This window comes from Balaenoptera ricei, chromosome 16 (assembly GCF_028023285.1).
Source record: "Balaenoptera ricei isolate mBalRic1 chromosome 16, mBalRic1.hap2, whole genome shotgun sequence".
Classification (NCBI taxonomy): domain Eukaryota; kingdom Metazoa; phylum Chordata; class Mammalia; order Artiodactyla; family Balaenopteridae; genus Balaenoptera; species Balaenoptera ricei.
In genome coordinates, this window is record NC_082654.1 from 231,479 (window position 1) to 256,670 (window position 25,192).

General features: G+C 56.5%; 3 protein-coding genes across 4 annotated transcripts in view; 2 read left to right on the top strand and 1 right to left on the bottom strand.

Annotated features, from left to right (window-relative positions):
- Positions 1-5,495: 5,495 nt before the first annotated feature.
- On the top strand, positions 5,496-10,848 carry FUOM (fucose mutarotase). 2 transcript variants are annotated; one of them, XM_059900164.1, is made up of 5 exons: positions 5,496-5,583; positions 6,125-6,248; positions 7,897-7,995; positions 8,581-8,654; positions 8,929-10,848. In XM_059900164.1, the coding sequence occupies exons 3-5, from the start codon at positions 7,906-7,908 to the stop codon at positions 9,002-9,004; spliced, it is 240 nt and encodes a 79-aa protein (XP_059756147.1). In that variant the 5' UTR covers positions 5,496-5,583; positions 6,125-6,248; positions 7,897-7,905; the 3' UTR covers positions 9,005-10,848. The 2 variants fall into 2 exon arrangements, with proteins under 2 accessions (XP_059756147.1, XP_059756146.1); XM_059900163.1 differs by lacking the exons at positions 5,496-5,583; positions 6,125-6,248 and having other exon boundaries at positions 7,603-7,995.
- Positions 5,506-25,192, top strand: part of CALY (calcyon neuron specific vesicular protein) — a 30,258-nt gene continuing 10,571 nt past the window's right edge. The window contains exon 1 of the mRNA XM_059900161.1: positions 5,506-5,583. Coding sequence (XP_059756144.1) covers positions 5,562-5,583 — 22 coding nt within the window. The 5' untranslated portion in view covers positions 5,506-5,561. The remainder of the gene's footprint in view (positions 5,584-25,192) is intronic.
- On the bottom strand, positions 13,137-17,364 carry PRAP1 (proline rich acidic protein 1). The gene is made up of 5 exons (XM_059900162.1): positions 17,240-17,364; positions 14,891-14,957; positions 14,171-14,220; positions 13,515-13,618; positions 13,137-13,406 (listed from the first exon to the last, which is right to left on the bottom strand). Exons 1-5 carry the CDS (start codon positions 17,245-17,247, stop codon positions 13,183-13,185), a joined length of 453 nt encoding a protein of 150 aa, XP_059756145.1. The 5' UTR covers positions 17,248-17,364; the 3' UTR covers positions 13,137-13,182.

The following is a 25,192-nucleotide window of genomic DNA, read 5'->3' on the forward strand; positions in this document are numbered from 1 at the left end:
GTGCCCTTTGCTGTGGGAGGACGTAGAGTTTACACACCAAGGTTCCTCTGGTGGCCTCATCCCCAGGAGGGCCAGCTGCGTCCCCCGGGTCACCGTGCAGTGTCAGGCACCTCGCAGGACCCTGGGTGAATGAGTGACCGAGGTATCGGGAAACACCTCTGCCCCGACCAGACGTCTGCCGTTTAATCCGCAGGTCACAGCCCAGCTCGGAACTCTAAACCCTCCATTTTACACCAGCTTCTCGAGCAGGTGTCCAGGGGGAGAGTCGTATGAGTCCTGGAGCACGGGATGAAGGCCCTTGTCCCCCTGCTGCCTGGGAGGGCTGCACGGGTGAAGGGGGCAGTCGCTGGCCTGGGTCAGGGCCCCCCAGCCTCAGAATGTCCTCAGACTCTCCAAGGTGAGGCCAAAACAGCTGCACCTCTGGGAGCGGACGCCAGCACCGTGAGGATCCCCCTGGCTCTTGGTGCGGTGCCCACGGCAACGCAGCTGCAGGTGAACAGACGGCCAGGTGAGGGGTGAGCTCTGCTGGCTTCGTTGTGCCCCCACCCCCACCCCATCAGTCTTGCTGTGCAGAGAGAGTCTCACCTGTCGGGCATGATGGGTGCCGCTCAGAACCCAGGGCAGAGCTCTGCCTAAGCAAGGGCTCCACGGTGAGATGTGCACCTGCCTGTCCTGGGAATCGGGCCTCAGAGCCCTCCTCCGGGAGCCACCAGCCGGCGAAGGCCTGAGCACGTGGTACAGGCGTTTCCTCCACCTTGTCCTGCAGCCAGACGTGGGCAGGTAGCCTGTTGACCAGCCTGCCCAGCGGAGGTTTCTTCATGTGGGATTGCAGTCGTGGCCTTGGGCAGGGCTGGGCCCAGAGTGTGTACCCTGCCCCTACCCAGGACCCATGCTGAACACCCAAGAGAGACCCACCTGCATCTGAGGAAGAGCTGAGATGGCTGGTGGAGCTCTGGCCGCCCAGCACCTTTGATGACTCGCCCTTATGCTCTGGTCATCTTTGCACAGCTGGGGGCGGGGGCCCAAAAAGAATTGCTCTGCTGATGGTCTGCCTGGGGGGATTACCTCTGCAGTCTCCTCCCAGGCCCTGTCATTCTGCTGTGTGTGCCGTGGTCAGGAGTTTGAGAAGGGCGCAGTGGTTCTATTACGTGACAAGACCCTCCCCAGACAGCAGACACTGAGTTCTGATGGAGTCGCCCTTGAACGGTGGGCAAGGGAGTAGGTACAAGGGGACCCTGAGATCAGGCTTTCCCCTGGGGTCAGGAAGGCCGGGCCCAGCCGGGCGGTCTTCATGGCAGGAGAGGTGGGAACCCCATTTATTAAAGCTGTGTAACCGGGGTTTGCACTAGTGACATACCATCTAGAATGAACAAGCAGAGGTATGTGCAGGAGAAAACCTTAAAGTTGAGAAAGTCCGTGCATTAGTTTAATTTTTCACACGCGTTGGGCGGTGACCTTCATAATTGATTCCGAGCAACGGAGCCCCGAGTGCTGGGGGACCAGTTGTGAGGGGCCCGTCCGAGACTCGCGGGTACCCTTGTCTCAGCGGCTCAGCCGGAAGCCGAGAAAGGGCTCGACATGGAACCTGCACGTGAGAGTGTGTGTGTCTCAAAGGTCTGTACCCACAGGGTCGTTTGGGTTCCAGAGCGTGGCAGGGACGGGGCCCCACCCCCGGGCCCAGGGAACAGGATCTTGTCTTCAGGCTGTGTGGTGGCCCCGGGCTTGGGGGAGACTGGGGACCGTGCAGTGGTGTGACTGTGTGCTTTGCTGTGGGTGACGGGGTTGAAGACGAACCCCAGCGGGACTTCGAGGACCGCAAGCCCCAGGGAGCCCTCCACTCCCTCTTGAGTTAATTGACCTCCGGCCCCATATTGTTTTGGGGTTATGATTTGTTTTTGAAGCTGAGACCTTTCATTCTCATCTCTCTGTATAAAATTGGCTTTTCCCTCTTATATTCCTACCAAAGAGATAAGCTTCAGGGAATGTTGACTTCAAGTCTCTCCACTCAGGTTTTGGAGTAGAAACGGCTCACACTGGGTGGGATTGACCACTGTGGGCGGCCTGAGTGTGCGCCCTGCTCACCACCTCCCTGGGCAGCTTCCTTGACCAGCGAGGCTCCCCAGGGCCGGGCAGTGGACGTGGGTTGTCTGTTGACTTCAGGTTCTCTGCCATCTTTCACGTACAGAACTTCCGCAGGAGCTGCCAGGCCTCCGGGCATGTCACCGCAGGGCTGAGGGTCCATTTGGGAATGAGGTGGGAGGGGGCGGGCTCCGAGGGGAGAGAGCCTGGCCTGTCCCGGCTCCGGGTTGGGCTGTTTCCTGCGGCACAGGCAGCAGTAAGTACTCGGGTGGCTGGCAGGCAAACTGGGCAGCCCTGTAAGGAGGGCCAGAGCGTGGAGGCCTGAGAGCCAGCTGGCCTGAGCGAGACCCCGTTTGCAGGCTGGGCAGTGGAGTTAGGTTTTGGGTTCTTAAGTGGGGGTATGATTGGGCCGGTGCAGGCACGGGCATCTGCACTGGGGTCTGCACTCAAGCCTGCATGTGTGGAGCGGGGTAGAGAGAGAGCAGACACAGGGTTGAAGGCCAAGGGCAGTGTCAGCAGGGCTTTTGGTGACATCTCGGCAGGGCACAGGAGCCACCTGCATTAGTCAGCTACCGCTGCATAATAAATTATCCCTAAACTCGGTGGCTTTAAGGAGCAACCATCAGTTCTCCTTTCTCAGTTTGTATGGGTGAGGAATCCAGACAGGCCACCATGGGTCAGCTTGTCTCCGCTGCACAAAGCCTGGGGCCTCAGCTGGAGCCCCGCCTGAGCACTCGCTCCCTGGCCTGGTGGTTGATGGAGCATCACTGGGTGAGCTGTGGGCCGCACGCCCCCTGGAGGGCTCACCACGTTCATTCCCTCGGCTTCCTGCCAGTACTGTGTCTGCGTTCCCAGTGTCAGAAGTTCATAAAAAACAGAAGTAAAACCAACAAAGTGCTTAGGTAGAGATGAGTAAAAGTGTGCTGTGCACACACCAGACAGTTTGCAAACCAGGAGCGCTCAAACCAAAACATGGAAGGAGGCTGGGAGGATGTTGTTACAAAGCGGCGTACATAGCGTGAGGGCAGTGATTCTTACAGCGATTGGTTACAAGATTCGAAGTTTCTTAAATGAAAGAGAGTTGGCTAGTGGTTACCTCATGCCAATTGGGGGAACTATTTAAGTTTTGCTTATGATTTTCAGAGGCATAAGCAAGAACTGTCCCAGGTCAAGTTGACCTTTCTTGTCCTGCAAAATAAGCTAAATTAAATTGTGCTTGTCTAACTGGTTTTGTCTCCTCGGGGGATTTTTCTCGGTTGCATTTGATTTTAACACCAGGGCACGTGTTCTGAAGAGAGAATCAGGAGGAAGCCATACTGCCTTTTTTTTTTTTTTTTTTTTTTTGGGCTGTGGTGGGTCTTCGTTGCTGTGCGCGGGCTTTCTCTAGTTGTGGCGAGCGGGGGCTACTCTTCATTGCGGTGCCTGGGCTTCTCATTGCAGCTGCTTCTCTTGTTGCGGAGCACAGGCTCTAGGCGGGCGGGCTTAGTTGCTCCACGGCATGTGGGATCTTCCTGGACCAGGGCTCGAACCCGTGTCCCCTGCATTGGCAGGAGGATTCGTAACCACTGTGCCACCAGGGAAGTCCCACCATACTGCCTTTTATGACCTGCCCCCAGAAGCCAGGCAGCAGCATGTCCAGCATTCTATTGGAGGCAGTTACAAAGGTCCACCTGGTTCAAGGAAGGGGACAAACCCACCTCAGGGGAGGCACACCACTCACTGTGGCGTGTCAGATACAACATGGCGGCGGTGCTGCCATTTTGGAAAAACACAATCATACCTGTCGACTGAAATAAATGCACAACCTAAAAGTTGAGAATTATGCTTTATTCGGCGGACTTGCTGAGGACTTAAGCCCAGGATACAGCCTCTCAGCTCTCAGGGACTGTTCCGAAGAGGTAAGGGAGTGTAAGCAGATAGGGCAGGGGGTCCCTGGAGACAGAGAACCAGGAATGGCTTTCTGGACATACGAGAACCCGTTTTGGCCTATGCCATTTTGTGATCTGAGCCTGGCCCCCGTGCTTGCCCTTGAACAGGTCTCAGTAATCAGTGATGTTAAGCGAACAGAGGAACACAGGGACAGAGAAAAGGCAGTGATAAAGCAGAGTCCTAGTTCCTCCTCAAGGGATAAACATAATAATATACCTTGAGTTGTGCAGGAACTAAGGTCCCTACCCAGGTGGAGGGTGGAATGGTGATGTTGACCATCCTGACTTAAATCAACGAAGACTTGACTCTGCCGACCTGACCTTTGCCCCAATTTTATGCTAAATTCTCTGCTCAAGCCCCTTCCTGAATATGCATGTGCCCTTAGCTTAAAACTTCCCCAGTTTTGCTGGTGGGGAGACACTGCTTTGGGAAAGATCCCCGGTGTTCTCCTTACTTGCTGTGATAAATTCTTCCTTCTCCCGATCTTTATTGGCTTGGTTGTGTCTTTCGGCTCAACACCTACCGAGCGGTGAACCCAGTTTTCGGGTAACAGGAGGAGCCAGTATGTACAGGAGTTTTTGCAAACAAAACAAGACAAAAAAACAGGTAGTCTGAACAGCAAAAGATTACTGCTAATTAAAGAAAACCAGACATCTCAAGTTAATGAATTTAGTGCTTTCCTATGTATGGGAAGATGCAAGATGTATGGGCTCCTTGAAATCATTCCTTTTATATGCACCTCAGCTGGCCAGCTGAAGGTGATCTCTCCCCCCCAAAATCAAGACACCTAGTGTTGGGGGGCGTGGGGGCGGGGATGGGGGGTCCTGTGGAGCCCAGGCTGCTGGGGCCCCTACGGGCAGTCAGAGCACTGCTTCCCTGGGCAGGGGTGTGGCACCCTAGCCAGGTACCTGAGGGGTCTCAGCAGGCTGACGCCTGGAAGACAGAGTAGGGGTGCTCTCAGCACACCGTCTTGGCCCAGAGCTCACACCCACCTGCCCTCAGGGTCCTTCCAGTGTGAACAGTGTTGGGTGAAGGAGTAAGTCCTCCCCGTGCCGCCACCCAGCCCTCCCCACCCCAGGCCACCACGGACCCTGCGGGCTGGAGGGGGTGGAGGACGAGTCCCCAAGGCCTGGGGGCCGAATGGGGGCTGGAGAGGAGGCCTTCACGCACGTAGGGCGCTGGGGAGCTCCAACACAAACACACGCGGGTGCCCGGGTCCTGGACCTGGCGGGGAAAGCGAGGCCTCGAAAGGCAGCGCCTGCGGGGCTGGGCTGGGGTCGACCCCGCCCCGAGGCGGCCCACGCAACCCCAAGTCCTCTGCACTCCGCTGGGGACCCTCCTTTCAGGCCACGCCCATCTCCCACCGGGCCCCGCCCCTATATGCCACCCGCCCCCTCTGGCCCCTCGCCTCCCCTCCAGGATCCTCCCCACACGCGGCCCCGCCCTCCCCGGCCCCACCCCTCGTAGCCGCCCCGCCCTCTCAGGCCCAGCCAGCATGGTGGTGCTGAAGGGCGTCCCCGCGCTGCTGTCCCCCGAGCTACGCCCTGGCGCGGATGGGGCACGGAGATGAGATCGGTGAGCGCGGCGAAGGCAGAGCTTCGGGGAGATCCACCCCCCGGGGGCAGAAGTCGGGCGGGGTCCCTGGTCCTGGGTGGGGCCATTGCTTTGGCCGCCCTCGCTCCCTTAAGGAAACTGAGGCCTGCCTGGGCGGTCACGAAGACGATGGCCCTTGGTCCGAGAGGGGCTGTGTCCGGCACATCCGGTTCCTCCCCCAGCCCGGGTGTGCGGGGCCACGGGCGGCCAAGTCCACGCCCCGCCTCAGGCCCTGTGTGCCGCTCCTACTCCAGTCCCCTCCCCACACGGCCCCCAAGGGGCCACCACCGCCTGCGCCTGGGCTGTCCCCTAACGTTTGCAGCGGTTTCTCTTTTCCTGAGGCTGTGGGCCTGGACCGGGCTGCGTGGCCGGACGCTGGGGGGGACTCCGGGCAGCCTTCGGGTGACACCTGCAGTTCCTCCTACGTCTGGGGCTCCCTCGCCTCCCCTCTCTCGGACGGGAAGGGAGGGGCAGTGGGCGTGTCCTAACGCGTCTGACCGGCGACCCTGGGTCTGCGCCCAAGCCCGCGGCGGGCTGCGCGGACCCACCGCGGATGTCTAACCGTGCTGGCTGCTCAGTTCTTGCGGACATGAACTTCCCCACCGCCTCGATCTGCAGGTGTGGCCCAGAGGAGATCCGTGCCGACTGTGAGCCCAACCTTCTGCAGGCCGGGGTGGGGAGGGTGGGCTGTCATCCGGCCTCTGGGCTGCCCAGGTGCTGCAGCTCTGCTCCTGCCCCCACCAATTCCTCAATAACCCACAAGTGACCCAGGAAATCTCAGTGCCAGGACCCTCAAGATTCTCCCTGCAGCCCCCAGCCCCCAGAAGTGAGCCTGGGCCTCCTGCTCCATCTCACACACCACTTGGTGTCTTCTTACAAATGGGGAAACTAAGGCCTGGCACCTTCTTGGCTGGCTGAGCAGTGGTTCCTGGCCCAGGTCAGGTGTTCAGCCTTTACTCTGCTCTAGAATCCCAGCACTCGTGACCTGGCCCCAAAGGTTCCAGGTGTCCGCACCCTCCGTCTCTTAAGACCCTCTCATCCCCACAGGGGCCAGTGGGAGGTGAGGCTGGGAGAGGCCTGGAGCCAGGTCCAGAGAGGGGTTAGCAGTCCTGAGGGTAACGGGGGCCGTGGGCTGGGCTCGGGCTGTGCCTGGACGCCCCCACCCCCAGCAACGTTGTGAGGCAGGAACACGACTCTCCCTGCAGAGTTCAGGCCACTGAAGGCACAGAGATATGAAATGTGGGGTAAACGCAGCCCCCTGGACAGGGCGCTCCCGACCTGGTGGCCCCGGCTTCCACCCCTGCTCAGGGAGCTGAGCCCACTGTGCCTCAGTTTACACCTTGGGCCAGGTAACCCGAGGTGCTCTCCTCCCTTTCCGCAGGGTGGGCCATGGAAAGGCCCAAATGGTGGAAGAGAAGGAGGGCATAAGTAAATCGCGGTGCAGCCCCCAGAAGTGACACACACACCCTGGCAAACAAGCAGTTAGCATTCAGCGTCCAATATACAGAAAAGTCTAACCTTGTTGAAACGAGGGAAAAAAGGCAGAAGGAAATGCACTCCGACAGTAGCAGGGTTTCCTTTGCGTAGTAAGATTACAGCCGGTTCTTCTTCTTCGTGGGCTTCTGTATTTCCTGGTTTTGTACAATGAGCACGCATTAGTTTAATAATCAGAAACCAACTTTCGGGAGAGCAGGGGCCCTTGGAGCCAAGTGGGGCAGGTCTGGGGGCGGCCTGGGGCAAGAGGGGCCTCCTTCCAGACCCCACTGTCCTCGTCACAAGGAGGTCATCTCCAGGGCCTTCTGGGTTCAAGAGGTGGCCCAGGTGCCCCTCCTGGTGGACGAGTGTTTGAGGGTCACCACCAACAACCCGTGTGGTAGAGTGAAGGGGGATGGGCAGGGCCAAGACAGTGACAGGTGCCGTGGCCAGGGCGGGGAGACACCAATGTGACCTCAATAAGTGTCACCCCACGGGCAGCAGGTGGCCGGGTGGGAGAGGGCGGCGTCTGAGGCCAGCACTCTGCCCTCAGGCCTGGGCATCCCTCAGCGCCTGGGGGCTGTGCTGCAGCTGCTACCACTGGACAGCTACGCGGAGGGGCCGGTGAGGCTGCTCTAGGCCTCAGTTTACCCTTTGCAGGAACTCAGGGGGAGCACTTGCCTTGGGTAGGGGGGAGGACCCGTGTCCCCAAAGACCCCTGAGCCTGAACAGAGGAGCCCTGAACTGTCACCCAACAAGGGGTCCTGGAGGCACCCCGGGCAGGGGTCAGTGGGCCACAGAGCGGACCCCCTCTGTCTCCAGGCTGTGGCCATGGAGCTGGTGCCCAGCGACATGGAGAGGGGCCTGCAGACCCCAGTGTGGACAAGCTACCAGCCCATCCTCTCCAGGGCCGGTTGTGCGGTGAGCCTGAGACCCCCACCAAGAAAGGGGTCAGGGATCCTCTGTGCCTCCTTGGGGTCCCGAGAGAAGTGAAAGACGGGCCCCCGCGAACCCTGCACCATGGTCGTGCGGGCTCCTACCCGGGGGTATGGCCACCCCTTGCCCCGGCCTCCCTGCTCCCTTCCAGGACCCTGACCTATCTCTGCCTGGGGGTCCTCACCCACCCCAGCCTGTCCGAGTGGAGCCAGGGGAAAACGGGGAACCCCTGGCCCCCGTCTGTGGTCAGAGGCCTGGCCCGATGCTGCCTGTCACCCCCCACCCTTCAAGGGGCCGGGCCTGTCCTCCCGGGACCACCCACCAGCAGGTCTTGGGCAGGACCTTCCTGAAGAGAGGACCCGGGGTTCCTGTCCTTGACAGCAGCCCCACCCCGACCCCCAGGGCAGCTCAGATTCAAGGGCCCCAGGCAGGTGGCCACCACAGCCCCTGTGCCCCTATCCGCCCAGCCCTCGCAGGTCAGGAGCCCAGCATCCTGGGGACCCCAGCCTGGAGAATCGGCTGATGCCCCACTGGGCCTGGGGCCCTCAATGGTCCCCCCTTGCCTTCCAGAGCCCCCTGGCCACGATAGAGAGATTTGAGTTTTATAAGCGGACCAGAAAGGCTTTTGCTGTTGTGACAACTGGGTGAGCTCTGGCTGGACCCGCTGGGTCCACTGGGTCCTCCTGGGTCTGGCTGGGTCCGGCTGCATCTGGGCCGAGCCTGGGGCCCTACCCCTTCCCACTGCAGAGCCCTCCCCACCCTCTGCTCAGCCCCTGCCCCGGTGGAGACTAGATGCCCCACGGGGAATGGGAGAGCCGAGGGATTTGCTGAAAGTGCGCAGGGTGGGTGGCAGAGCAGGGCTCTGGGCACCGCAGTCCCCTCCATCCCAGCTCGGCTCTCAGCCTGCTCCTCATGCAGGGAGGCGGCCCTCTACGGAAACCTCATCCTCAAGAAGGGGGTGCTGGCCCCCGATGCCCTGTTCCAGGCCTGTTGAAGACCACCCGCCCAGAGAGGGATCTGGAACCCTGAGCCTGATGCCGCCACCAGCAGGCGTGTCCAGCGGCAGATGAACTGGCCTGGCCCTGCCTGGCAGCGCTCAGAGCTCACCCAGCCAGGGGCTCCAGGGGCCCAGCGGGTCCTGGGTGGGCCTCTGCTGACCAGGGCGGGCGTTACCCCAGTTCAGAAAAATGATGGAAAAGTGTAGTGACTTGCCAACATACAGTCCAAAGGTTTAAACAGGAGCTCCGTCTTCACTCACAAAGGCCTGTTTGGTGCTGAGTGCAACGGCGGCGGTGGGCTCCCTGGAGGGCAGACCCCACCCACTCTCGGTGAACCCTCAGGTGGGAAGTAAGGCCTCCCTCCTCCCGATAGGTTTGGGTCACCTGACTTGGCAAGTCCCTGGGTTTGGGATGAGAGTTCACACAGGTCGAGAGGCTCGCGTGGGGAGATCGCACAGAGGGCCCGGGCAGGGGCCTGGGTGATGCAGCACACGGCAGGGGCCTGGAGGTGGGTGCATCAGCTACCCAGGCAGCCCTGAGTGGGCTGCAGTCACTAAGGTGGCCCTTGAAGAGGGGGCCAGGGCTGTTCCTTCAGCCCCAGAGGCAGGAGGGCAGGTGGCAGAGGCTGGTCTGGAGCCTCCGGGGGCTGACCACACCGTCAGCTGGGGTGGGGGGCGCTGGGCCCTGTGCCTGTGTTCCCTCGCTCTGGTGGTTGAGCGCCTACTGAATATGCATGAGCCCGAGTGGGCCTGGGGATGGCCGGGGCGGCAGGTAGAGGACAGGAGGACGCGAGGCTCCCAGGCAAAGGGGGCCTGCGAGGTTGCGACGGCTTCCCAGCACGTTCTCAAACTGGGTCTCCCGGGGTGGGCGGGGTTCCCACTGGCCATTGCACAGGATCCCTCCCTGAGGGCCCTCTCCCTGCTCCTCCAGACCTTCTCACAGCACGTGGGCGTGGGAGCTGGGATGACCAGGGATCCCCAGGGCTCGGGGGAGGCTCCCATGGTCAGGACCAGGGGCTGGTGGGCCTGGAAGGCAGACAGGTCCACTGGGCGGAGGTCTGGGGCTCAGCCTGGGGAAGGGACCACGTTCTGGGCCCGCCACTGCCAGGGCTAATCTCTGATCCCTGACCCCACGGCCAGCCACTTCCAGCGACACACGGGCCTCTCCTGAAACAGCTTTATCGAGGTTGAATTGACACGCAGTAAGTAAGCTGTTCACGTTTAAAGCATTCAGTTAAATTCGTTTGGGTGTTGGACCAGCACCTCCATCCCCCCCCCTTCCCTGCCCCCACTGGTCCGCCCCCCTCCCTGCTGGTCAGTGTGCATTTTGCAGAACTCCGTGTAGGTGGAAGGCCGTGCATGCCGTCTGCGTGCTCGCGGTGGGGTGGGGTGTAGAGCGGGAGTTTGCTGCACGCACTGCTGTGTTCCATCCAGGCAGCTCTTGGGGGGCGCTGGGTTGCTTTCAGCTCTTGGCTATTGCAGATAAGCTCGCCGCACAAGTCCGCATGGACACGAGCCTTCATTTCTGGAGTAAACACCTCTGGTCAAGGCTCGGCCGTAGGGCGTGTGTATGTGTGACTTTGTAAGAAACTCCCAAACCGTTTCCAAAGCAGCTGAGCTGGTTTACATCCCCAGCCCTGGGAATGTGCATTCCAACCCCTGGTCCTCATCCTGGCTGCTGGTCTCTCCCGTGAGCCGCTCCAAGGGGACTGTAGTGGTGAGTTCTCTGAGCGTTAATGATGTTGAACATCTTCTCATGGGTGTGTGTGCCTTCTATTTTCTTTGGTGACATGAATGGTCAATCTCTTGCCCACTTTGGCACTGGGGCGTTTAATGATTCCGGTCACCAGTTCCACTGTGTGTGGGGGGGGGGGGGGGGGTGGGGGGGGGATCCCCCCTCCGCCAGGCAGCCCCTCAGCACCAGCCGGTGTCCTGCAGTCCGCTTGGTTCTGACACCCCCTGCCCGGGGACGCGTCAGATCCCGCAGGTTCAGGGCTCAGTCCCACAGGACTGCCCCCCACGATACCCCCACTCCAGATGCCAGTCCCAAGTCCAGGTGGGCACCTGGGCTTCTGACCGACCGGCTGTAGATAGAGGGTTCCCATGACCCCTCCTCAGGCTCAGTTAGTTTTCTAGAGCGGCTCACAGAACTCAGGGAAACATTCACTCCCTAGATCACCGCTTATCCTAAAAGGATAGGACTCAGGACCAGCCAGGTGGACGAGGTACGGGGAGGGGCTTCCGCGCCCTCTCCAGCACCCCTCTCCCCGCACCTCCACGTGCTCACCAGCCCGAAGCTCTCCAGACCCATCCTTCTGGGTTTCTGTGGAGGCTTCACTACACAGGCTGTTTGATTCAGTCGCTGGCCACTGGCAATTGATCCAACCCCCAGCCCCTCTCCCCGCCCTGAGGTCTGGGCGTGGGGCTGGAGGTTCCAACCCTCAATTCCTGGTCGGTTCCCTGCAACTGGCCCCATCCTTAGGGACCTTCCCAGAGTCACCTCAGTCACACAGCAAAGGACAACTTTATCACGCCCCTCACTCAGGAAATTCCGAGGGTTTTAGGAGCTCTGTGCCAGGATCAGGGATGAAGATCACGCACATTTCTGACTATAAGTCACAGTGTCACAGTACTTTTCACTTAGTCCACTTGCTGGGGAGCCCCAGTGCCCACCAGAAGGGCCTTGGGTTCAACCAAATGCTCAGACTCAGGGAAGAGCACAGACCACCCTTGCCAGCCGTCCACTGAGGAAGAACGTCCCACAGGTGCAGTGGGTCACAGCTGCTCTGTGGCTCAGGGCAGCTCAGGTGTGTGGGGATGAGGGTCGCTGGGCACCGCCTGGCCAAGAGCCTGCGCCCCCAGACGCAGGTGCAGCGTCCAGGGTCCCCGGCAGGACCACTGCATCAGGGAAGCCAGGGCTGCGGCTCCCAGGAATGACCTCAGTTGCCTCGTTCCCTGCCTGGACGCCTCACCCACCAGCGTCACTCTGCAGAAGCAGCGCTGCCTAGTGACACCGGGGGCGGGGCAGGCGGCCCGCGTGCCCAGGGCTGGGCACCCTCTGTAGAAGGGGGAGCAGTGGAGTGCGCCTGGGAGTGGGGCGCGGGGGCCACGGGGGCTGAGCCGGCCTGTGGCCTCTGCCAGTGTCTCCTGCTCACCCCCAAGTCCCCTGCTCCTGCTGGGTCTCCGGCTGTGCCCTCGGGGCAGCCAGTGCCCACTGGGGACCTGGCTCCAGCAGGGCTGGAGAGAGACTTGGCCACAAACACCACCCTGGGCTGCCCAGGGCCGTGGCCACCATCGACCTCGGGTCTGAGCAGGTCACTGCCGGGGCCTCGGTCTCCTCGTTGGTACTGGGGGCAACAGAGTGTCTGTCTGTGGGGCCACGAAGCCGGGAGGCATGCACGCCTCTGAGCAGCGCATCTGGGGGTGAGGATGCCATTTGAGGCCCCCGGGAGCTTGGGACTCGTGGGGTGACATAGGAGCTCTAGGGCACGTGAGGTCCCCAGGACAGACCCACGGTCTCTGGAGCAGCCGGGCGCCTCGTTCTGTCTTAGCCCCCAGCAGGCTCAGTCTGGGCGGCGGGGAAGTTTCAGGCCCCAAGTGCTTCCCTCTCGATGCCGGAGCACGATTGCCACACAGAAACCCCGCCTGCACTTGCACACACCCCAGCACACGTACAACTTGTGGAAAATTCCAGTGACCCTATACTTGCGTCTGCGACATCAGGCCTGCTGAGCCAGGCTGTGCCAGAGGACTGGTCACCTCAGAGAGCGCCAGCAACTGCCCAGAAAATGAGGACAGAAAGGCTGGGCCCAAGTCCAGCCCCAGTCACCTGTGCCCCTGCCTGCCCGTCCCCCCGAGCACCTGCCCGCTTGTCCCCCCGTCCCCCTGAGCAGTCAGCGACTGGGCTCCCTGTTTCCATTCTCCGGTCCTGTCCGCGGGGAGCCCGGAGAAGCTCCGTCCGCACCCCAGCACGTGAGGAGGCCTGGGGGAAGCAGATGGCTCCCAGAGCATGGGCGCTGGGTGCAGAAGCCAAGCGTCAGCCTGGGGCTGCCCGGGGGCCAGCCTGTGGCCCCCCCTTCTCCCAGACAGAGCAGACGGGGCCCACAATCACTGTTCTTGAAGACACGTGTGGCCTCCGCCTCTTTGCAGGGTTTATTTTTTCCAGTTGAGGGGGGTCAAGGCTCCCAGGAGTCTTCCTTGGGGTGGTAGATGTGGTCTCGGTCCTCCTCTGGCCCTTGAAGCACTTGCTGAGGTGGCAGCACCTGAGCCCAGGGCCTTGCCTCCCCCTGGGCCTCCTCGGGCCAGTTGTGGTACAGGCTGTCATGGTCAGGCTCAGGGCCCCCCCTGGGGCTTGGGACACGGCCCAGGGTGTCCTTGGTCTCTGCCAGGGCCTCGGCACCTAGGGACAGACAGAGGGAAGTGTGGCCTCAGTTTCCCTCCCGAGGCTTTATTCGTCCACGTCAGCCCCTTGCGAGCTCCCTCCCCAGGGGGCAGCGCCTGCCCTGACCTGGCCGCTTCTCCCCGGTGGTGGCCAAGAGCTTTGGCGCCATGAACAGCCCCATGAGCTGGCTGTCCTTCTCCGGAGGCTCCACCGCTCGGGCGCCCCAGGCCCTGTGGGCAAGAGCGTCCGGGTCAGGTCACCGTGCGCAGCGGGAGACCCCAGGACAGCACCCCTGCCCCGCCCCCAACCCAGACCCGCGCACCAGGCGTCCCCACGACGCCCCTCATGTGCGTGGGGCCCGGGAAGGTCCCCGAGGGTGAGGCCTTGAGAAGGCTCCGTGGGCTTGGCCGGGGCCCCTCCTGTGCAGAGGTCAGCGGAGCCCAGTCTGCAGGCGATGCCGCGTCCTCCCGCCTGGCCGGCCGTCTCACGTGGGTGCGGGAAGGGGGCACGGCTGGCTCAGTCCGCTGCCTCGGCCACCCCGGGCGGGAGCCACCCTGGAGGCTACAGGGGAGCAGGGGAGCTGGGCGGGGCAGGAGGGGGGGACTGGATCCTCCAGGCCCTGCGCTCTGCTCGGTCGCTCACGGATCTCAGGGGCTCCGGTGCCTCCCCTCCCCAAAGCTGCTGGACAGGACCCCCCCTCCATCCACGAAGGCCCCCAGCTCAGGGAAGGCCCAAAGGGGGCACAGCGGGGGAAGGCGCGAGAGGCTGCCGGGGGCACTCACTCCTCTGTGCCCTGCTCAGCCCCGACTTTGCCTTTGGTCTGGACGAGGACCTGGGAGAGAGAGGTCGCAGGTGAGGCACAGTACGGTCCTCCAAGGGTCCTCCTCTGGGGACTGGCTGGAGGCCGTGTGGTTTCTGGGGAGACTTGGGGACAGCATGGGGTCTATACTTGCACCACCTGTCCCCTGGTGGCCTGAGGAAGGGGGGCCAGCTCCTCTGCCCGTACTTCCTTGCGGGGCCAGTGGGGACAGGGGAGCAAATGAAACGGGTGACCCAGCCCAGTGACCAGTGCCCGGCAGCTGTGGGACAGCTGTGCCGGTCTTCCTGTGTCTCCCCCTTCACCTGGCACTCCCGGGGAGTAGGGCTGAGTGGCCCGGACCCAGGGCTGGTGAAGAACACGGCCCCAGCACGGTCCTGGCCCCTGGGCAGCCCGGCACGTGGAGGTGCCCTGGGCTTCGCAGCACAGGTGAGTGTCATCAGGCCCCCTCCTCCACCTGGCTCACCTGGGGTCGTCGAGACCTGTCCATCAGACCCCGCAGAGGGGCCGCTCCCCTCCTCCTGAGGGTCCCCCAGTGCCCACGGGCCTGCCCGGTGCGCAGGACCTGCAGTCCCATGGGTGCCACGCCTTCCCTGCCCTAGGCCGGCCGGTGCCTTTCTCCACCCGCTGCTGGTGGGGCTGAGGGCGGAAGCCGAGGGGTGGCTGGGCGAGGAGCCGCACATACCTGGGGGCTCCATGCTGAGCCCGCCTCCAGCAGAAACGCAGCCCCCAGGCTGGTGATCAGGAGGAGCCTGGGGGACCAGGGGGGAGAGTGAGAGAGGGCGAGGCTCCGCCTCTGCCCCGCGACCTCCAGACATGACGCCTGGCGTGGCCGGCGATGGTCCAGCCAGGGCGGCCAAGGGCCGGGTGGTGATCAGGTCCACAGGTGGTTTGCTGTCCCCCACGTCGCAGAGCAGGCCACGCAGGCACAGAGACGGGGCCTCCACAGGCCCACACCTGCTCCCGGGCCCTCGGACCCCACCCTGCAGGCCCGGGTTACCGCGTGGATCTGGTGGTCCCAGCGTTGCCTCTGGCTCCGCAGCCTGTGCCGGCCGCACCGTCGGGGCCTGGCGCAGTGGGGCTGTGGCACTGATGGGGCACGGGCTTGGGGCTCAGCTGGCAGGCACTCAAGCCCGCGGCACCCCTGAGGCTGTGCCCGTGGCTCCTCAGAGGCAGGTGGCACTCCGCTCTGTCCCAGAGCCGTGGGTGGACGCCGGGGCCGTTACCTGGGCGGGAAGCCCAGGAGGGGCGGGAAAGATGGGGTGCTCCGCCTGGGCACGTCCAGTCTGACCTCAGGGAGGTCGAGGACCCAGCCCAAGCAGGGGGTCCGAGGAGCAATGGCCGAAGGCAGGAGATGTGGAGGGATACACAGGACAGAAGGTGACCAAGGGACTCAGCAGTGAGGAGGCCTCACCCAAGACAAGCCGGGTCGGGAGAGCAGAGGACGGCCGGGGCTGACTGCAGCGGGGACGCGTGGTGTGGGGTTAGGGTGCCCGCGTGTGCCTGTGCGTGTGCATTGCCGTGTGTGTGGTGTGGGTGTGCGTAGCGTGTGCATGTGTGGTGTGCATGTGCCCGGTGTCTTTTGCGTTATTAAAATACAAGACAACAGGCCCCCAGCGGAGTTGCTGAGTTGAGCTTTCATCACCAAACTGAGACCTCAGTACAGGGTGGGGTGGGGTGGGGTGGGGTGGGATGGGTGGGCCCAGGCCCTCCCCTCCCCTCCCCGGGATGGAATCCTGAGCCAGACAATCTGGAACCGCCAGGCGGCACTCGCGGCCCTGCCTTCCCCTGAAGGAAGGTGACCCGACCACAACCAGAGCCCCTCGCTTACAGGAACTTCCTTGTTCACCGCCCCGCCACCACCCGGCCTGTAGAAGTCTTTCACTCTGTACAGCTCCCTGGGGCTCCTTTCTATCTGCTAGATTGGATGCCGCCCGATTTGAACTGAGTTTTGCTTAAATAAACTCGGAATGTTTGACACGCCCCAGTGCATCTATCTCTGGGCAGCGGCAGCCCGTGGGCAGGAAGGTTTCTGCGCCGCAGCTGGGCGGGGCCGGGAGCACGTGGCTGGGGGGAGGGGGAGGGGCGGCCCATCAAGGCTTTCTGCCTGATGCCCCGATTTCAGCCCCACAAAGACCTTCGCTCCTCCGGGTTACTCAGCACTTTGGGGTGGAGGTTCCCCTGCACTCCAAGGGGGCAAAGGGCGGGGGCCTGCCCTGGACTGCAGGGCACCGGCCCAGTCTGGTCAGCTACCCTGCCTCTCCTGGGCACCGACCCTAGACAGAGGCTCTGGACACCAAGAGGTCCCCACGTCACTGATCAGCCCGCCTCTGGTCCACGCTGGGGTCCCTAGGAGAACCCCCCAGGACAGGAGGGCCGGGGAGAGCTCTGGCTTAGAGGGGGAGGGGCCCCCCACCCCTGCCACAGGTGGAGGGGGAGGAGGGAGACCCCCTCAGGGGAAATGGCCTCTGACCTCAGGGTCCTGGAGGAGCCCCAGTGCTTCCCCGGGCCTCACACCCCAGCTCCCGGGGTGACGACCCCTTGGGCTCCAGCTGCCCCGCCCACATCGCCCCCCAGCCTCCAGCCCCGTCTCAGCGTCTTGACCCCCACTTTCATTTCGTCAGTCACAGACCTGCCTTCTTTGGCCCTGGTGGCTCCCACCCGCTTCCAGGGGCTCCCGGGTGACTCTCCACAGGGTCAAGGGACCCCAAGGGACAGTGCTGTCTCTCAGGAGCCACAGGGGTGGCCTTTGGAGCGGGAGCCCAGGGGCCACAATCATTCTGGAGGACGCGGGAGGGAGAGCTGTGTCCCCAAGCCGCTAACACCCGGGAGGAGACGGCGCTCCTGGGGACCAGCCAGACACTGGTTTGCAGACAGAGCCCCGACCCCCACCTGAAACCGGGCTGGGCTGGGGACCCAGGTACCCCAGGGGCTGGCCCCTGTGTCCAGGGCTCCTGGACCCAAGTGACCACACAGCAAAGCTGTGAGTGGGGTGTTTGGGTGGGGACCCGGGTTTGCAGGCGCTGGGCATTACCTCCTCATGCTGGGGTCCCCTCCTCAGTGTAGACGGCGCTCTGGGGGACCTGCAGCTGCAGACCCAGCTCGCCAGCGGCCCAGGGATCCAGACGTCTGGTCCTCCTCCTCCCCGCCCTCTCTCGAGGTTTTATGGCCCCCGTGTGGGCGTGTCTGGACAGAGGTCGGGGCCAGGGATCCTGCCTGGGCTGCCGATGTGACTGAGTGCACCGGGCCGGCCCCCACTCCACCTGTCTGTCACATGAATGACCCTCCCCAGGACCTGACTTCTGCCCGCTCCAGCCACCTGACGCAGCCCTACCTGCCCCCACCTCTCCACACGCTGGAACTCGCACAGCCTCCGCCCCACCCAGGCCCTGGGCTCTGTCACCCGGGGGCATGGGACCCCAAGCGGGGCTGACTGCTTGGATGGAAGCCGGAGGGCGACCCAGCCCACCCTTCCCGCTGGGTCCTCAGCCGCAGCTGCTGGACTCCTCCGAAATATCACAGGTTCCCCAAACTTTTTAATGATCCAGTACCGAACCCAAGCAACATCTGACTCTCTATTCAATATTTTCATACGATTAGCATATATAATAGCTTTTACAGTAAAAACACCCCTCTACGTGTTACACCTCTGACTGCAGGGCGGGTGTAGGAAGCCCCAGACGCCGGGATCTACGGTTCCTGCAGCCGCAGCACTCAAACTCCCAAACCCCTTAAAGCCACAGAGCAGATCCAATCCTTACATCATCCTAATGAGGAATAATTATAACAGCTCAACCCACGTGCGCCAAACAGACGGAAAGTCACTCACCGCTGCTCCTCCACGGGCCACAATGGCAGCGTAGCTGCTCTTACACGGACACCTTGATGTCGCAGGGGCTTAGAACTGCTCATGGCCTCACATCATCTATACTATTTTGCTTGGCACATTCAAATCACAAACGTATTCACAGCTGTACCATAATTTTAGCCCATGGCCTAAACATTTCTTCCACTAATGGCAATGTCGACTATTAGCAAGGCTTACAAACATAGCCCTGCCCCCAACCATCAGCTTAATTAGAGAATTATTTGTAGTAGTGACACCAAGTCCCCCTAAAACCGAGTTCCCTTACTGAGTTCATGATTCATCTCTCCACCCAAAACTTTATTCCCTTTCTTGTTCCCTCTGACCTCAATCCTGTGCTAACTGAACACTAATCAACCAGAGTCAGGTGACTAAGATGGCTGCTGTTGATAACATCGCTAATGTACTAAAGTTGCCTTGTAGACATCATGGTTAATGTACAAACTCAGGTTGTTTCTCCAGGGCAAGATGAGCTCACAGACCCCCCCCCAGCCATGGACCGCCTGGCCTGAGAATGTAAACCAGAGACAGCCTGACTCCTGAAACGAGATTCAGAAATGTCACAGAAATGTCACAAAACGATGATGAATCCCAGCCTCTTTCTTTGTTCCCCATTTTAAAAACTCCCCTAACTCAAAGACCAAGTTGGTCGGAGGCTTATCTGAGCTGGTCTGAGTGGATCTGAGGCTTGTCTCTCGTGCCCTTGTTTAAAGCCTGCAAATAAACCCTTTCTTTGCTGCAAACGCCTGCTGTCCAGAGTTGCTTTCTGCTCCGAGGGGACAAGCGCCCTTGCTCGGGTGCAGTAACGCCACCGTTCTCAGGATCCAGCATCACCATCAGCCTGATAGGGGTCAATACATTCACCACTGCCTCAGAGCACATACCCCTCTCAAGTCAACTAGGCCTCGTAGTACTAACTACCGACAGCAGAAACCCTGACTAGCACGCCTCCATGCCTTCACACGTGCGTTCTTCAAAGCCACGCTCTGTATATGCTCCAAAGCTATTATTCACAGCCTACGGCAAACACGTATAGGCCCAGTTAAATTACATTTGCTCTCCTTCCTCGTTACACTTAAGTAAAACCCTATGTAATGTCCACGGGTAATCTCCATCATAACCAGAACACCAATAAGCAGTGACCAACCCGTAACAATCACCAGTCAAACACCGTAACTATACCACACAGCCGTTCCTGTAGCTTCCTCACTAAAAAGTCGGAATCTCCTGTAGCATAAATTATTCAATTCCCATCCCATTAAACTTAAACACAATCCCTGCTCCTCATCTTTTTAAGCAAAAGGATCACTGCAAGCCCCATTATCAACCCCAAAAGAAATAGCCCTAAGACAGTTTTGTTAGACACACAAACCTCAGGCTGCTGCTCCGTAGGCACAGCTGTTGTATAACCAAAAACTAACAACAGTCCCCCTAAATAAACTTAAAAACCATTAAGCTCAAAGATGACCCACCAAAACTTATTACAATACCACAACCAATTCAACCACTCACAATCAACCCAAGCCCACCATAAGTAAGTGAAGCTTTTGAAGGAAAACCTTCAAAACTAACTACCAAAATGTACTTAAAATAAATACAACGTATGTCATGATTATTCTTATGTGGAATGTAACCATGGCCAATGCCATGAAAATCATCGTCTTTCAACTATATAAACACTAATGACCGGGGCTTCTCTGGTGGCACAGTGGGTAAGAATCTGCCTGCCAGTGCAGGCGACATGGGTTCGAGCCCTGCTCCAGGAAGATCCCACATGCCACGGAGCAACTAAGCCCGTGCGCCACAACTACTGAGCCTGCGTGCTACAACTACGGAAGCCCGCGTGCCTAGAGCTTGTGCTCCGCAGCAAGAGAAGCCACCGCAATGAGAAGTCTGCACACCGCAATGAAGAGTAGCCCCCGCTCGCCACAACTAAAGCCCACGCACAGCAACAAAGACCCAATGAAGCCAAAAATAAATAAATAAATAAATAAATTTAAAAAACCCCACTAATGACCAACATTAGAAAAACCTACCCATTAATCAAAACTGTTAACGATTCATTTATTGATCTACCAGCTCCATCAAATATCTCATCATGATGAAATTTGGTTCCCTGCTTGCCATTTGTTTAATTTTACATATCTTAACAGGGTTATTCCTAGCAATACATTATCATGTATCATGTATCAATAACTGCCTTCTTGTCCATAGCCCATATCTACCAAGATGGAGACTATGGATGAATTATCCGATACTTAATGGAAATGGAGCTTCCATATTCTTTGTTTGCTTATTTACCCATGTTGGGAGAGGTCTATATTATGGATCTTACACCTTCCTAGAAACATGAAACACTGGAATCATCCTGCTATTTAAAGTAATAGCCACAGCATTTACAGGTTACGTCTTATCATGAGGCTAAATAGCTTTTTTTTTTTTAATAAATTTATTTATTTATTTATTTATTTTTGGCTGTGTTGGGTCTTCGTTGCTGTCACGGGCTTTCTCTAGTTGCGGTGAGTTACATTACATTACAAATCTCCTTCCAGCAATTCCTTACATTGGCACTAACCTAGTCAAATGCAGCTGAGGAGGATTCTCAGTGGATAAAGCCACCCTTTCCCCTGTTCTTCACCTTCCACTTTATCCTCCCATTCATTGATTACTGCAGCTTTAGTAGCTCTTCACCCATTACTCCTCACGAAACAGGCTCTAATAATCCAACAAGGATCTCATCTGATATGAACAAAATCCCGTTTCATCCACACTACACAATTAAAGATATCTGGTATGCCTTGTTCCTATTTCTAATCTCACTAATGCTGGTACTAGTCTCATCTGAACTTCTAGGGGACCCAGACCATTATACTCCTCCTAACCCCCTCAACACAGCCCCCCACATTAAGCCAGAATGATACTCCTTATTTGCAAACACAATTGTATGATCCATTCACAACAAACAGGAAGCATACTGTCCTTCATCTTCTCAATCCTATTTTTATCAATTGTCCCAATACTTCATACAACAAAACAACGATGTATAACATTCCGACCCCTTAGCCAATGTTTATCTGAGTACTTGTAGGGCACCTACTGACACTAATATGAAACAGAGGACAACCCTTTGATCACCCATTTATTGTCACTGGACACATAGGATCTAGTCTGTATTTTTTTCTAATTCTGGTCCTTGTACCACTAACAAGTATCATTGAAAATAACGTCCTAAGAGGAAGGGTCTTTGTCGTTTATCTATTACCCTGGCAGAGAGAGATCAGTGCCACACACCACAAGGAAACAGTCCTCAGATTTAGTCCAGGAAATTGCTAAACAGCTAACCACTACCCTCAGGGGAAAATATCATAATCCATAGTTGTTTCAAAATATAATCTAAGACATCTAGTTTTTTTGGTTAATAGACTTTTTTTTTTAAATATTTATTTATCTATTTGTCTGTGTCAGGTCTTAGTTGCGGCACCTGGGATATTTGTTGCAGCACGTGGGATCTGCCGTTGTGGCGCGCGGGCTCTAGAGCGCCCAGACCTAGTTGCCCCACGGCATGTGGGAACTTAGTTCTCCAATCAGGGATCAAACCCATGTCACCTGCCTTGGAAGGCAGATTCTTAACCACTGGGCCACCAGGGAAGTCCCCTGATAGACTTTATTTTTAAGCAATTTCAGGGTTAGAGAAAAATTAAGCAGAAAATCAGAGTTCCCATAATACCCTCTCCCATCCCCATTTCCCCTCCTATTAGCTGACATTGGTTAGTATATTTGTTACAAATGATGAGCCAATTAAAACATGTATTTTTCAACCAAAAATTACAAGACAGGCAAAGAAACAGGAAAAGTGTGACCAATATGCCAGAGAAAAGCAGGTAATAGAAACTGTTCTTAGTGGACCCAGGTATTGGACTTAGAGAACAAAAAATTAATGGAAGCCATGTGTAGAGTTAAAGGAAAATATGATGAAAGTGATTTAAATAAATAAATCTCAATAAACAACATTTTTAAAAGAATCAAATGGAAATTCTGGAATTGAAAAACAATAACTAAAATAAAAAATTTACTAGAGGGCTTAATAGAAGACATATTTAAGTATATACCTTTAAGTTAGATCAACGCTTAAAGACATAAATAGAAATTATCCAACCTGAAGGAAGAGAAAAAAAAGAAAAATGAAAAGCATCACAAGGACTTCCCTGGTGGCCCAGAGGCCTGTGAGACAACAACACACACATGCATACACACCACACACGTGCACACACACCACACACAGGCACACACCATACACCCACATACATGGAGTCCCAGAAGTAGAGGAAAGAGAGGGACAGAAAAAATATTTCAATAAATAATGGCAAAAACCATTCCAAATTTGATGAAAAGCATTTATCTACAGACCCCAATAAGCTCAATGAGCCCCAAATAGGATAAAAACAAAGATGTATCACAGTTAAACTTTATTTTTTTAAATTAATTTATTTTATTTATTTATTTTTGGCTGTGTTGGGTCTTCGTTGCTGCGTGCCGAGTTTCTCTAGTTGCGGCCAGCGGGGGCTACTCTTCGATGCTGTGCGCAAGCTTCTCATTGCGGTGGCTTCTCTTTGTTGCTGAGCACAGGCTCTAGGCGCGCGGGCTTCAGTAGTTGTGGCTCGAGGGCTCTAGAGCACGGGCTCAGTAGTTGTGGCACATGGGCTAAGTTGCTCAGTGGCATGTGGGATCTTCCCAGACCAGGGCTCGAAACCGCGTCCCCTGCATTGGCAGGCGGATTCTTAACCACTGTGCCACCAGGGAAGCCCACAGTTAAACTTTAAAACCCAAAGATAAAGAGGAAATCTTGAAAGTAGCAAGAGAAAAACTACTCCTTCTGCGCAGAGAACCAGCAACACGATTAAAGCTGACTTCTTATCAGAAACACCGTAGGCCTGCAGACAATGCTTGAGAAGGAATAACAGCAAAAATAACCGTTCACAACCTGTAGAGGAGGTGAGAGCACCTCCTGACTCCAAAGGTAGATAAAGACATTACAGGGGAAAGAAAGCTATATACAGACCAGCATTCCTCCTGAACATTGACACAAAAATCCTTAATAAAAAATACCAGCGAGGTCTTCCCTGGTGGCGCAGTGGTTGGGAGTCCGCCTGCCAATGCAGGGGACAAGGGTTCAAGCCCTGGTCTGGGAGGTTCCCGCGTGCCGCAGAGCCCCTGCGCCACAACTACTGAGCCTGCGCTCTGGAGCCCGCGGGCCACAGTTACGGGGGCCGCGTGCCTGGAGCCCGTGCTCCACAACAAGAAAAGCCACCGCAATGAGAAGCCCACGCACCGCAATGAAGAGTAGCCCCTGCTCGCTGCAACTAGAGAAAGCACGCACGCAGCAAGGAAGACCCAGCGTGGCCAAAAATAAATAAATAAATAAAATTTTAAAAATCATATTAAAAAACTATTAATGAGATTTAAAAAATACCAGCGAAATCCAGCAACACATAAAAAAGAATTTATCCCAGGAATGCAATGTTGGTTTAATATTCAAAAAGATAATTAATGTACTATACTATATAGATAACATGAAAGACAAAGAAATGATCATTTTAATAGACACAAAAAGAATCTGCAATTCTTTTTCAGGAAGCCAATATGCATTGATGATTTAAAAAAAAAAACTTTCAAAAAAGTAGAAGTAGAAGGGAACTTTCTAAACCTGGTAAAAGGGCACGTACAGAAAAACCTACAGTGGTGATAATATTCAGTAGTGAAAGACCACCAACTCTCACCTTCAGATGGGGAGGGGACTTCACCGTCCACACTCACCCTGCTGTTCAACATTGTGCTGGAGAGTCCAGCCTGCACAACAAGGCAGGACAAAGAAAAAATCATGCTTGAATTGGAATGGAAAAATAGCTGTCTTTATTTACAGATGATAGGATCCCATACTTAGAGTTTAGTAAGATCTCAGGATATAAGATCAATATACAAAAATCAATTGTTTTTGTATACTAGAAATGAACAGCTTGAAATGAAATTAGGAAGAATTTTTCATTCATAGTAGTATTGAAAGTAATAAAATACTTAGGAATAAATTTAACAAAAGAAGCACAAGACTTGGGCTGAGGAAGATCACAGATCTAAATAAATGGAGAGATATTCTTTCTTCACGTATTAGAAGACTCAAGTCTTCGTCAAGATGGTGATTCTCCCAGAATTAATCTATAGATTTGATGCAATTCCTATCAAATTTCTAGCAGAACTCTGTAGAAATAGGCAAGTTGATCCTATGAAAATGCGAAGGACTCAGAAGAGCTAAAATAATTTCTAAAAGGACAAAATTAGAACAGATACACTACGCCACTTCAAAACTTGCTACAAAGCCCCACTGGTAAAAGATATACTGTAGGCATAAGGATTGAGACACACATCAGTGAAACAGAATTAAGCGTCCAGAAATAAACCCACATATGTATGGACAACTGGCTTTTGACAAAGATGTCAAGACAACTTAACATGAAAAGATTAGTGATTTTAACAAAAGGTGCTGAAACAACTGGATATCCATATGCAAAAAATAATAATAACTTAGACCTATAACTTACATCGTACACACAAGCTACCTCAAAATGCATCATAGGCTTAAACGTAAAAGTTAAAATTACAAAACCACTGGAAGAAAAAATGAGAAAATATTCATGGCCTTGGGTCAGTTCTTAACACAACACCAAAAGCACATAAAAGACACATAAAAGAGAAAATTGATTCCTTGGACTTCATCAAAACTACAGACTTTTGCACTTCAAAAGAGACTATCAAGAAAGTGAAAAGACAAGTCACAGACTGGGGGAGACCATTTGCAAATCTTCTACCTGCTGAAGGACTTGTATCCAGAATATATGAAGAGTTTTAACAACTCAGTAACGACAAGACAAACAACCCAACTGAAAGATGTTCAGAACGTTTAAACAAACATTTCACCAAAGATATACAGGTGGCTAAGAAACCCACGAAGAGATGTATAGTTAAGGATGGAATAAAATGTATGTTTTTAAGACAAGACAAGAAAATTTAAGCAGACCATACTCCCTGCCCTGGGCCCTCCTCAAGAGCAAGAATGTCTGCCTCACCAAA

Excerpts from the sequence above, each read along its gene's own strand:
- FUOM (XM_059900164.1), top strand. The coding sequence starts at position 7,906 with ATGGAGCTGGTGCCCAGCGACATGGAGAGGGGCCTGCAGACCCCAGTG. Across the intron at positions 7,996-8,580 it reads TCTCCAGGGCCGGTTGTGCG|AGCCCCCTGGCCACGATAGA; the intron begins GTGAGCCTGAGA and ends CTTGCCTTCCAG. Across the intron at positions 8,655-8,928 it reads TTTGCTGTTGTGACAACTGG|GGAGGCGGCCCTCTACGGAA; the intron begins GTGAGCTCTGGC and ends CTCCTCATGCAG.
- PRAP1 (XM_059900162.1), bottom strand. Across the intron at positions 13,619-14,170 it reads GCTGAGCAGGGCACAGAGGA|GGCCTGGGGCGCCCGAGCGG; the intron begins GTGAGTGCCCCC and ends TCTTGCCCACAG. Across the intron at positions 13,407-13,514 it reads CACCGGGGAGAAGCGGCCAG|GTGCCGAGGCCCTGGCAGAG; the intron begins GTCAGGGCAGGC and ends GTCTGTCCCTAG.